Genomic DNA, 12259 nt, shown 5'->3' on the forward strand with positions numbered 1-12259 from the left:
TGGTAAAGAAAAACTTGGAAAAGTTTTGGAAATTGAAAATGCAATTTCTAGGTTCTTGAAAAGTTTGTGAAAAAATAAATCTTCTGTAAATTTAAATTGTGGCAGCTGTTAAACCTGACGCCATCGGTGATGGGAATTTACGATGCCATTAAGCAGTTTGAGTCAGTTCGGCACGCTGTGCTTTCAGCTTGCTATCGTGAAATGCTACGAAATGCCGGGAAATTTAAATTGTGGCAGCTGTTAAACCTGACGCCATCGGTGATGGGAATTTACGATGCCATTAAGCAGTTTGAGTCAGTTCGGCACGCTGTGCTTTCAGCTTGCTATCGTGAAATGCTACGAAATGCCAGGAAATGTAGCTTTAACAACAAGCAGCTTTTCAAGAAGAGGTATAAACTGTGGACACTGAAAGACCCTGAAACGCATTTTGCACTAGAAACCTGGAAATAACTACAAACATCTGCTCGTGAAAAATAGAAGATGAGCTGCAACTCAAAGTAGAAAAACCACAAAGTGTCTGTGTCATGGACATGATCTCTTTTGTTTCTGTGTTCGTCACCACATCAGCATCTGTTCTTCTGCCTGACTTTACCCACAAACATTACAGAGAAAAACGTTGGATGTAGTTCTATTGACCAGCATGAGCTGTTTATTTCTGTCAGTGATGATGCAGAAAATGAGTTCCAGCATTCAGTTTAAAGCTTTTCACTTTTCTCTGAGTGAACAGAGATAAAAAACACTGGACTCTGAGGTTACCAGGAGGATTCTAAAGAACCAAAGAAACCCTGAAATGTTTGTACATTTCAACTCAAGCTTCATTCTGCAGAGCATTTGGTTGGATTGAAATTGTTGAATAGACTGTCTAATCCGTCCACCACTCTGACAAAGAAACACAACCCAAGAGTTCATGATTGAATCTGTTTGAAACCGGACTCTAGTTTCCATTTCACTGACGGTCTTGAGCTCTGAGTCAACACTGAAGAACAAGGTCCCCGATACTGACAGAGTTTCCGCTGTGGGTTGGCTCTCAGGTAAGAGGAGGATCTGGGTCACCCGAGTTCTGGCTTCTTTCATGAACTTTCAAAAATGCCAGAAACACTTGTTCTAAATGCTTCAAAGCTAGTTTATTGGACAACTTTAAACATTTTCAGCTAAATGAAAAAAGAAAATGTAATGCAAGTTGAAAGTTTTTAACAAAAAAGGAAACATTTTCAGTTATGCTTCACATGAGTAGGCTCAGGTTTGATTTCCAGCACCACTTCCTTTCCCCCCACCATGGATGACACTGTTGAAAAGCAAAATACTTGAAATTTTCAAATACTACCTTTCATTTTAACTTAGTACAGTTTTACTTTACAGTTTTAGGTTAAATTTGAATAATTCTGAGACAGAAGCAAACAATGAAAGAAAGAAGCAGCAATAACAACTTTTACCCGTAGGCCGAATCCACAGCTTTAGCAGCTGCTGCCAAGATATCCGACATGGACCGTTTGTCCATATCCTGCTGGTCCAAGTGTTTGTTACCATGGATCAAACTGAAAAAGGAAAAAAATGACTTAATTACACTTAAAGTGAACTCTTCCATGTTTCATATTTCTGAGACAGGAGCAAATAGAAAATCTTAGAATGAGAATAAAAGGTTTTACTGGTGGGCCAAATCCACGCCTTTAGTAGCTGTTGCAAAAATATCCGACCAGGATCGTTTGTCCAGATCCTGCTGGTCCAAGTGTTTGTGACCATGGATCAAACTGAAAAGAGAAACAAAACAGAATTAAGCTAAAAGTTAACAATATTATTATTCAATCCTTCTGACATGGGAAAAAAGATTTAAGGAAAAAGGCAGGAAACAGGTTTTACTGGTGGGCCAAATCCACGCCTTTAGTAGCTGTTGCAAAGATATCCGACCAGGATCGTTTGTCCAGATCCTGCTGGTCCAAGTGTTTGTGACCATGGATCAAACTGAAAAAGGAAAAAAATGACTTAATTACACTTAAAGTGAACTCTTTCATGTTTCATATTTCTGACAGGAGCAAATAGAAAATCTTAGAACTGGAATAAAAGGTTTTACTGGTGGGCCAAATCCACGCCTTTAGTAGCAACTGTAAACATATCTGGCCAGAATCTTTTGTCCAGGTTCTGCAGGTCCTTTTCCAGGTATTTGTGAGCAATCGTTAATCTGAAGAAGAGAAAAAAACACTTAAACTGAACCGTTTCAGATGTAAAAATTCTGAAAAGGGAGCAGATATTAAGACTTAAACCCAGTCATCAAAGGCTTTACTATTGGGCCTGGTCAGCTGCTCGGATCATTTGTGACCAGAACTGTTTAGCTAGAAGTTTCTTCTCTAACATTTGCATCAAAGTACAAAAACAGAAAACTTCAAATGTCAATCAAAAGTATCTGTGGCAACATTACAGTTAAATTTCTGGTTTCTTTTGCGTAACTTAGTAGCAAAATAGAGTCATACGATGCACATTACTTATTACTGTCATCAGTCTGAGCAGCATCTTTTCCAGAGTATCCAGGATCTGAAGGAGCAGACACTGCCGGCTGAGCCGTCACGGTGGACAGCACAAGAAACATCACAATACTCTTCATCCTGTGGAAACAAGTCAAAATAGCAAATATTTGTGATTTTTTCATCAATTTGACTTCAGGTTCTTTCAATTTTAAACTAGATTTAAAAACATCAAGAGTCTAAAGTTTTACCTTTTCCAATTTAAAGATTGATGTGACTGAAAGTTTTTGGTCTTTTCTTCTCGGCGTCCTCTGTGAGAAGGCTTGGGTGCTGTTGGTCTCTTCTTCCTCCTTATATTTGTGCCAAACAGGTCAGATCCCATCTCTGTTGTGCAATCTTTCACAATGCTTTCAAACCCACAAGGTCCATCCCAAACAGTTTTCATCTGAACCAACAGAACTTAGCTGGGTCATGCAGGTACCACTTCCCACGGTTGAAGGTGTCACTTGAATTCCTGTGAAAATGGGATTTGATCAGCAGATTCACTGCATTGTGAGTCAGAGGCCATTTGGCTATGACAAAATTCTAACAACCATCCAGACAAAGCCAGACTGACTGGACGTGAGATCCTAGGAAACCCAGGGCATTGACCGCTGTACCACAGCCCAGCAGGCTTAGTTAAAACAAGACTTTAAAATCAGTGTGACTTCATTAAGGGAAGAGTTCCATCTTAATTTTAAAAACAGAAAAACTTCATATGGATCCATTTGTAGATACATCCAATAACCAAATCTGAGGATTTCTTAAGAGTTTCACTGTCACAATTCCCATTCCCACATTTACCCACTGATGGTGGCAGAGCTACCATGTCAGGCACTAACCAGACCACCAGGAACCATGTGGGGTTCAGTGTCTTTCAAGGCGGTATGAGAACCAAACCTGCAACTTCCTGATCAAATGTCTCTGGACCACTGCCAACCCAGGTTAAGAGCCATATGGGTCTAAAAATGGTAAGAATAGGAGATTGGGCAACTGGAAAAGGTAGGTTAATGCAGTTTTCCTTCTTGCTGGAGTCAGATGCCTGGACAGTAGCTTTGTGTAGAGTTGTGGCACCTACACAAGGTGGACAAAAGGTTTGGCTCTCATCACATAATATTCTCATCCAATCCTCATCCCGTAAGCTCACGCCTCGGTTCATCGATCCATACGTCATCGACAAAATCATCAATCCCTCCTGTGTCCGACTCCGTTTACCGGCTGCACTCAAGATACACCCTTCCTTCCACGTTTCCCAGATCAAACCTGTCCAAGAAAGCCCTCTTTGCCCGCCGTCCGCTTCCCCTCCACCCGCCCGTGTCATCAACGGCGCCCCGGCCTTCACTGTCAGCCGGGTGTTGGGTGTAAGGCGCCGGGGTCGGGGCTTTTCTTTCCTGGTGGACTGGGAGGGTTATGGCCCTGAAGAGCAGTTGTGGGTCTCCCGTTCCCTCATCCTCGATCCCTCTCTTATTGATGATTTCTATCGGGCCCATCCTGACAGACGTCCTGGACCGCCAGGAGGCGGTCGCTGAGGGGGGATACAGTCATGGTAGCTCCAGGAGCCTTCCCCCTCCCTTCTCTGTTCTTCCTCCCCAGATTGGACCCAGCTGTTGGCACTCTCCTCATCAGCCTCCCTGCTCCATATTAGATGGACCTTCACCAGCATTCATCGCCAGTTTGTTTTCCTCTACGGTGCAGTACTCAGTCTCATGATCTCACGTGATCATAATCTGAATCTAGATCCACTCTCGTTCATGTATTCACGTCTACCTCCTTGTCTACTGGATCTATGTCTGCCAAACTGGGTCCACCCTTCCACCTTCTGTCCGGTTATGCCTGAGCTCCTGCCCTCCAGTCAAGCCCCAACTCCACGACTCAGCCTCACACCAAGACTCCTCGCTTCGTCTCCATACACTGGGACGCTACTCACCGATTGGTCCACACGCCATCTCCTTTGTCTCATCATCCCAAGTTAGTCCGATACTCTTGAACAATAAATTCTTTATATTCCACTACAAGATTTGCGTGATGTTTCCGGGTTCCAGCATCTGGGTCTGTTTTTTCACTCCCCGCTATCGTGACACTTGATTGAATAGACCAATGATTGGCAGGGTGATCTCAAGTTGATTCGTTTATCCCAGCTGCCTGCAGATGTTCAACAATTGGATATCTGACAATCTGGATTTCTTGTGCATCTGGCAGTGTCACCTCTGTCAACAGGTGGGCTGTTGAATCTTTGTGTAGAGACATAGCAGGCGGATTAGACCGAGAGACAAACGCAGTCAACCCAAGGCCCGAGCCCCAGATAAGGGACCTAACACCGCTCAGGTATCCTAAGCAAAACATCTCCTAACCCCAGACATGAACCCGGGCCACTGAAGAAACGCCCACAAAGTGCTCAAGGCAGACCACCAGCCGGCCCTGTAGAAACTCTAGCAGCAGCATTTTAAGCCAATAAGGTTTTAGAGAGTTTTAGGACAGCCTGATGGTAAAGGAAGGCAGCAGTCTAATCCATCGATTTCCTTAACCCTTTCAGGGTCACAGGGCCGCCAGACTCTGACCTGGCTATTGTTGGACAAAAGCGGGGTTCCTCCTGGACAGGTCACAGAGCCATCAACTCCTAAAGTAAAAGATGCATGAACTGATTTCTAATTAATTCTGACAAAAGGACAATCTCCACTTTGGAAATTGTTTGGAGAGGAGAGAAGGACGACCAGGAAACATGATTTCTGGCAGAATTAAGAGCCAAGTATTCATCAAAGACAAAAAAAATAAATAAATAAAAGACCACTCTGGGATATCTCATACAGAGACAGAATTAATGCCATTTGGTCAGAGCAGTACAAAGAGGGTTTATTGTAAAATTTAAAATAATTGACAGAAATTACAACAGAATCCTAACAAATGTGCCCAAAAAGTCTCTGAGTCTTTAACAAATCTGAGAAAGTCATATGAGCATCTGTTCTGGCTGCATTCCTGCAGGTTAAACTGCAGCTGACTATGCGTCTCAGACGAGGAAATGATCTGGCAGATTTTCTGTCGCATCACTTCTTCATCACTTTATCTTATCACACCTCTGGCTGTTTCCTCTTGACGAGTCAGAACTTTGAATGCATTATTCAGACATGGAATGGAAAAGAGCCTTTGAGCCCTCTCACTTAAACTTTACCTTTAATGAAATCAAAAACACACATGTATGCATTCACAGATGCTTCATAAAAGGCTAAGAGTCGCACAATTTGCAATTTAAAGCTGAACAATAATCCATGTCAATCAAAAATGAGCTTTTTTAGCAGATTGTGATCAAATATGATTTCACTTCTGAATGTTAGGATCTGATCTTTTAAGTCTTTTAATCTGTCAGAGGAAGAGGTTTCAGAGTAATTCAGATTCTCTTTCATGACATGTTACTTCTTCCCACATTAAGACCTTCACATACAGCGGTGGATGGTTTTGAATAGGTGCAGACATACAACTATCTAGCCTGTAAACATGGGAAGTGTAGAAATGAAGAATCTTCTCAGAAGAAATCATCGGAACCTAAGAACGTTCTAAAAAAAAGTTATTTTAAATGTTCTGCTTTGACACTGCAGCCAACCCGCCTTACGCGTCATCTGTGGTGTGCAGATTAAGTGTGGTGAGTGAATCAGCCTCTTTTACCACAGATCCACAACAGACGAGCTCTTTCACAATCATTTGTGCAAGAAAACGTTTTGAAATGAAGCCTGAGAATTAGAAGAAGTAACAAAGTGTGAGCATTTAGGACAAAAGCAGCATCAGTGGTTACATTCGGCTACTATTTCCAAACTGGATAGATGTGTCAGAGGTTTTTAATGTCTTCATGGGGTTTTGTTCTATAAGATACTGAGGAGTTCATGTTCTCCAAAGGAACCAGCTGGTTCATGCCTTTCTGGAGATTCATGCAGGCCAAACAAAAGAGCAGAAAACACAGAAGCCCAGGATGTGCTGCTTTCCTGACTGAATGTTGATAACTCTGAGCACCCCCCACACACTGTCAGAAAAAATGTGCAAAATTTGTACCTTTAGAGGTACAATGGCTTGTCACTGGGGCAGTACCCTCAAGGGTACAAATGTTGTAATCTTTCATATAGGTGCGTATCTGTACCCTTTCAGTATGTACCTTTCAAAGGCAAATATGTACCTCTGTGGACTAAATTGTACCTTATAGTGCTATGGTACTATAATGTACCTTTAAAAAAGGTACAAATTTGTTCTTTTAAGGGTACTGCCCCAGTGACAAGCCTTTTGTACCCTTTGATGGCAAATTTGTACCAGATACAGCACATTAAAAGACCAGTATACTTTTTATCACATTTATTAAACATTCAAAACAATTACAATTCTGACATTTCACAGTATGAATGTTTTAAGCTCCACAGTGTCACAACAGGATGCATATATTTACAATTATTAGCAATTTTACAATAATGAAAAATCTATATTTTTCCTTCAGTTTACATTGCATTCATTGTAACTATAACCTTAACATTTGATTAATTGTAAACAGCACATAGCACTTCAGTTACCAATTTTAAACCATGAAATAAAACTTATGACATTAACAAAAGAAGTACTAGACCTCATTTTAAGTACATCTTTCTACTGCATTCTACATTTTCTAAAAATAGATAATAAAAAAGTAAACTTATAACCAAGTTTAAATGCATAATTTAAATAATAAAATGCATAAATGTGATAAGATAATATTGATAAGAAATCTAAAAAGAAGAACTATAAAACACACTAAAGATTACCAAGGATTGCGTTTTATGTCAATACCTAGTAGATCCTCTCCAAGCATCTCTTCTCTTGATTCTTTGTAGACTTTGGCTAATGGAGCTTTTCTTTGAACAAGTTCAAGCACCTTTGGCACAATACTGGTAAACGCCGTCCTTGAAGCGCTGGCTTAAACTGACAGGTGATGGATGCATTCGGTCAACATCATCAAACAACTGAAAATTGAAGAAAATTAGAAAATTAATCACTTTAACTAAAACAAACAAAAGACATAAAACACTCTAATATTCTTTGTTGCCTCTTTCATTGCCATTTCCCTTTAGTGATCTCATTGTATAAATATTACTTGGCTTGAATGACTATATATTTATATATGGGTTTAGAAAATTACAATGTTTTTACAATTGAGTTAAAGCTGTTAATGGTCATTTTAGCAGATGTTTCAGCTTATATTGACATTCAAAATGTATTTTAAGCTGAGAACTGATTTAAAATGTCAATGACCCCTGAGGTTGTCTTCAAGAAAGGGTATTTCTTTAGTATATCCTCTCGCACCTTGCTGTACTGGATATACAGGACATTCACATGACCTTCAACGGATGATGCATCCTCACCAATGACAGCAACCACCTATTGGATCAAATTTAAAAGTCCACATTAATAATAAAAATTACAACTGCAAGCACTGATTACTGGGGTTAAAGCACTTTGAGATGATGTTTAAAGACAGTTTGTGCAGAGTGGTTTGGAGTTTATCAGAAATTAACTTCTGAGTTGTAGGCGGGGCTATTGACACAGTAGTAACCCTCTGCTGATGTCCGATCATCCCTTTGTTTACGCCCTCTCCCTCTAGCTTACAGTCATTCCAACCTAAAACTAACATTAGTGGTGAAACTAAAATGGTGAGCAATATTGAAGCTTTCCGGCCATAGTTTAGATCAAGCTCAGACAAGTATGATGAAGATGTTAATGGATCTGTTTGTCTGCAAGTGGACGCATCAGAATAGAGCGGAGCAGAGGGACTCTGACCCACTTCATTTCATGTGGTGCGTCACAATAGAGACCTTCCTCAAACTGCATTTATTTTGTCTGTTCCTGATTCATCCCAATTTGAGTGAATACTCAGATGTGCAGTTTCAAACGTGTTCTTTTAAACGTGCCCATCATGAGAAAAATACTGCGACAAGTTAAAAATGGGGGACCCACTCTAATGAAAGTTATTTTTTAAAATGTAGCATTTTTATGATGACATATTGTTATAAGATTTAAGAATAAAACTGTGTTTCTGAATATTTATTTTCTCAAATTGGGATGAATCAGGAGCAGATAAAAAGATGTAATTTGAGAAAGCTTGTAGTTGTTACATACAAGCTACATTTGGCAGGCCACAAGCTCCCTGCTCCGCTTGTCTTCATTGTCCTCGTCTGAGTTGGCATCTGGCTCACATCTATGAGGCTGGATAGCTCCAATATTGCACGCCAATTCTGTTGCTTGGGGGTTGTGAGGGACTGTAAGGTAACGGGAGCGTAAACAATGGCATGATGGGAAATTAAGGCCGGTTAACTCTGCAAAACAGTCCTGTCAAGAACTTGAAGGTGAATTCCAATTGAACTGCAGAAACCATGTCCCAGAAAACATTTTTCCCCCTCAAAAACTGCATAATCAATGTCTGTCTTTGTATAATAATAATAATGAATTGGATTTATCTGCGCTTTTCAAGACACTCAAAGCACTTACAGTGTGTCCATTATTCATTCACTCCTCATTCATACTTGGTGATGGTAAGCTATGGTTGTAGCCACAGCTGCCCTGGGGCAGACTGACAGAGGCGTGGCTGCCATTTCGCGCCTACGGCCCCTCTGACCATCACCGGGATCATTCATACACATTCACACACCAGTGGAGTCACACTGGAGGCAAGGAGGGTGAAGTGTCTTGCCCAAGGATACAACGACATTTTTTGGCTGGTGGGAGCGGGGATCGAACCGCCAACCCTTCGGTCATTGGACGACCCGCTCAACCACCTGAGCCACTGTCGCCCGTATAGTCAATATCTTGTTAATTGTTGAAGGAAATACAGAAGAATTATATGTTTGTATGATGAGGACAGTATTCCAGAATGTATTCATTGTGTTGTGACTTACTCGGTGCAATCTGCTGTTTCCCTAGAAAACTTTAAACTAGTTTGGATGATCTGCCTTACTGCACTGTTTGACAACTAAACTGAATTGGAAAGACAGCCTGACTTTGAATGCTTGAAATGACTTTGTGAAAAGATTATTTACTTAATTTAGCAAGAGAGGTGTCTTCAACTCTTCGTCTTGTTGTAGGACTGTGTTGTAATATTATTGTGTCATCTGAGTCCAATTCAGTATCTCCACTTGAACTGGTATTGCAGCTCTTTGCAGGACAACTCAGCTGATCTGTCAAAGTATTAAAGCTTTCAGTTACTGTAATATTTAAATTAGTATGATAGCAAAAACAAAAAAAGTAAAAACAAAGATTTTTAAATACTGACCAACTTAACAGTTTAGCAGATTTATTATCTTGTCTAAGACAGCAATAGGATATAAAACTCATACTTATTTGCCCGTGTTTTGTTCCCCACACTATCCTGTCAAATAAATCATTAACCCTCAGACTCCTATTGATGCAAATATACAATCAAAACTCTTCAGCTCAAAAATGTTCGTAATTTAGCATGTACTTGAAAGCAAAAACACAGATTATTTCCCTTGGAAATAAATTCAGGCATCAAAGGGGAATTTACCCAAAACCATTCAAAACAAAATAGATAAATTACAATTTAAAAGAAAAACTTCACCTTCTGTATTTGTATCTTCGGCCAGACAAATTTCCAACACACCAAGGTTTGGGTTTTTCAACAGGAGATCAAAAACCTGCTCATCAACTTCTGTCTTTGAGTCATCAAACACTTTCAAGTCCAAGGTTGGGATATTGAACTTTTTGGCAGCTGTGAACACAGCAAAATTATGTTTAGAATACAGCACATAAATTATCTTTAAATTAAGAAGCAAATAAAAAAATCTGTTTGCATCACAGCTGACAGTTTGTCCACAAAGTTGACTGATTCTTGTAAAGAAAAATGCTGGAAATTGTGATGTTTCCACTCACCGCATTCCCAAAAGGATTTGAAGGTCAGCTGAACTTCAAAACATTTTTTTTTTTTGGCGTTCGACATGTTCACGCACAGCTTGCATCTTTCCTGGTGGGAAAAAAAATAATATATTACAAAAAAGAAAAAACATTACAACACCAAAAGGTACCAACACAGCATTTATTCAGATCTAAGCCCTGTTCCAAATAAATTAATACATTTTAAAATAGTAATGGGAAATATACAGTTCACACTAGCTGCCACACCAATGTTGCAGAATTTGCAGAACTGCTAAAAAAAACACTGACGACAATGCACTGGCTTCTAAGGGCCTATAGATTTATTTCTTGGAAGTTCATATAAAAAAAATAATTTTTTCCTGGTTTCTAGATGAGTTTTTGGTATGGGAAATCGTGATGAGTATCTGGAATCACGGACCTCCATTTAAAAAAAATAACACCTCCATTCAAAAAAAATAATCTCTGCAGGAGAATGATCAAAATCAACAACACAGTGTAAACTTCGCTTGACCAACAATGAGCGATCATGACAACCTAAACAGTCTCTGTCACTGTCTTGCATTGAAGAAATGGTGGCTGCGCGCGCACAGCAGCTACGGCAGGCTGACATATAAATGGGAAGGACCGCCATACTGCGGTTTAAAAAAGATAAAAATAAAACGTTATTGGACTCCTACACATTACAGATTAAAATGAGTAACGCATTGAATTCGACGGACCTGATAAATATCAGTAAGAATTATGGAGCTGGTTGTTTCAAAAGTAGCTGGCTTCCTTACTAAGAAAGACAGAAAGAAAAAAAAGGGGGGGGGGTAGGCGGCAACAACAACCGGTGCATCAACGCCAGCGTACATCGGTAAAACGGCGACAGAATTATCTAGTGAAAAAATGTATATATTTCAATGTATTTAAAGGAACGCGGTACAACACTAATAAAAGCAACAGCTTAATTTATTTAATGGCTGCATTTAGCTGAACTTCAAACGGCTGAGGCTAACCGTTAGCAAAACTCCTGCTCGTAGTTTGCAATCTCCTCACAGGCACATACACGGTGGAATAGCAGCATTCCACTACACAAAAGTTATTCCTTACAGATAAAATAACCGAACGCGCTTAAAACAAGTTTCCAACTTATTTTTGAGCAATTAGCAGACTTACCTCAGTCACAGCCTCTATCTTCCTCCGGCCGCTGCGGGATAACAAAATGGCGGAAGAAACGAAACTAAAGAAAGTAGAGTGGGCGTGGTCTCGCATATTTCCTCTACGTTTTTAAACCTACTTAAATAAAAATTACTGATGGTAGCTCCGAAAAAAGTACTCTCTCATTTTTCCTGTGTAGGTACAAAAGCTAAAAAGTACTAATATGTACACATAATGTAACGTAGTAACAGAGAAATTTACTTTTTTTTTTTTTTTAACTTGTCCTGTCCAACAGCTAGGCAGACAGATGAGAGCTGAGGGCCTCTTGTGTTGGACAAATTTTACTTTAACAAGAGGGGTTATGAATCTTCAGACAAACCAAAAGTATGTCTGAATAAACACCTTTTGTAATTGTGGCCAAACTTTATTAATTTCAATCATGTTTGACAATCTTTGGTGTTGGACCGGAAAGAAAAGGAAAGAGGGGAAGAAGAGAGAGGGACGTTAGAGAGAGAGGGGGGGGGGTAGGAGGGTGATAATAGGAGGGGAAGGGGGTAAGACCATGAAGCAGCATAAAGCAACAAGTTTACTGGTTGTTAATCATTATGGTAAGGTTCAAATGTAGTACAAAAAGGGCGGGGCCTGTCCACACACACACTCAAATGTTATAAACACACCTGTAGCTGCAAAAATGTCCACCTGTCGACGTTTACACAAAACAGATAGTGTTC

At 40.0% G+C, this 12259-nt stretch overlaps 1 protein-coding gene and 1 long non-coding RNA gene across 2 annotated transcripts; both read right to left on the bottom strand.

Moving 5' to 3' along the window:
- Positions 1 to 1097: 1097 nt before the first annotated feature.
- Positions 1098 to 2853, bottom strand: LOC111947084. Its single transcript, XM_023953099.1, has 7 exons — positions 2708 to 2853; positions 2478 to 2597; positions 2069 to 2176; positions 1858 to 1959; positions 1647 to 1748; positions 1434 to 1535; positions 1098 to 1285 (listed from the first exon to the last, which is right to left on the bottom strand). The coding sequence occupies exons 1-7, from the start codon at positions 2836 to 2838 to the stop codon at positions 1237 to 1239; spliced, it is 714 nt and encodes a 237-aa protein (XP_023808867.1). The 5' UTR covers positions 2839 to 2853; the 3' UTR covers positions 1098 to 1236.
- Positions 2854 to 10440: 7587 nt separating this feature from the next.
- Positions 10441 to 11612, bottom strand: LOC110014431. Its single transcript, XR_002872902.1, has 2 exons — positions 11547 to 11612; positions 10441 to 10476 (listed from the first exon to the last, which is right to left on the bottom strand). It is a non-coding gene; the product is annotated as an uncharacterized LOC110014431 (long non-coding RNA).
- Positions 11613 to 12259: the final 647 nt, after the last annotated feature.

The sequence above is a fragment of the Oryzias latipes genome, chromosome 24 (assembly GCF_002234675.1).
Source record: "Oryzias latipes chromosome 24, ASM223467v1".
Taxonomy (NCBI): domain Eukaryota; kingdom Metazoa; phylum Chordata; class Actinopteri; order Beloniformes; family Adrianichthyidae; genus Oryzias; species Oryzias latipes.

Bases quoted from the DNA above. Each gene is read 5' to 3' on its own strand.
- LOC111947084 (XM_023953099.1), bottom strand. From the start codon at position 2,838: ATGGGATCTGACCTGTTTGGCACAAATATAAGGAGGAAGAAGAGACCA. The intron at 2,598-2,707 runs GTAAAACTTTAG...TTGTTTCCACAG, and splicing joins CAATCTTTAAATTGGAAAAG to GATGAAGAGTATTGTGATGT. The intron at 1,960-2,068 runs GTAAAACCTTTT...TTCCTTTTTCAG, and splicing joins GGCGTGGATTTGGCCCACCA to TTTGATCCATGGTCACAAAC.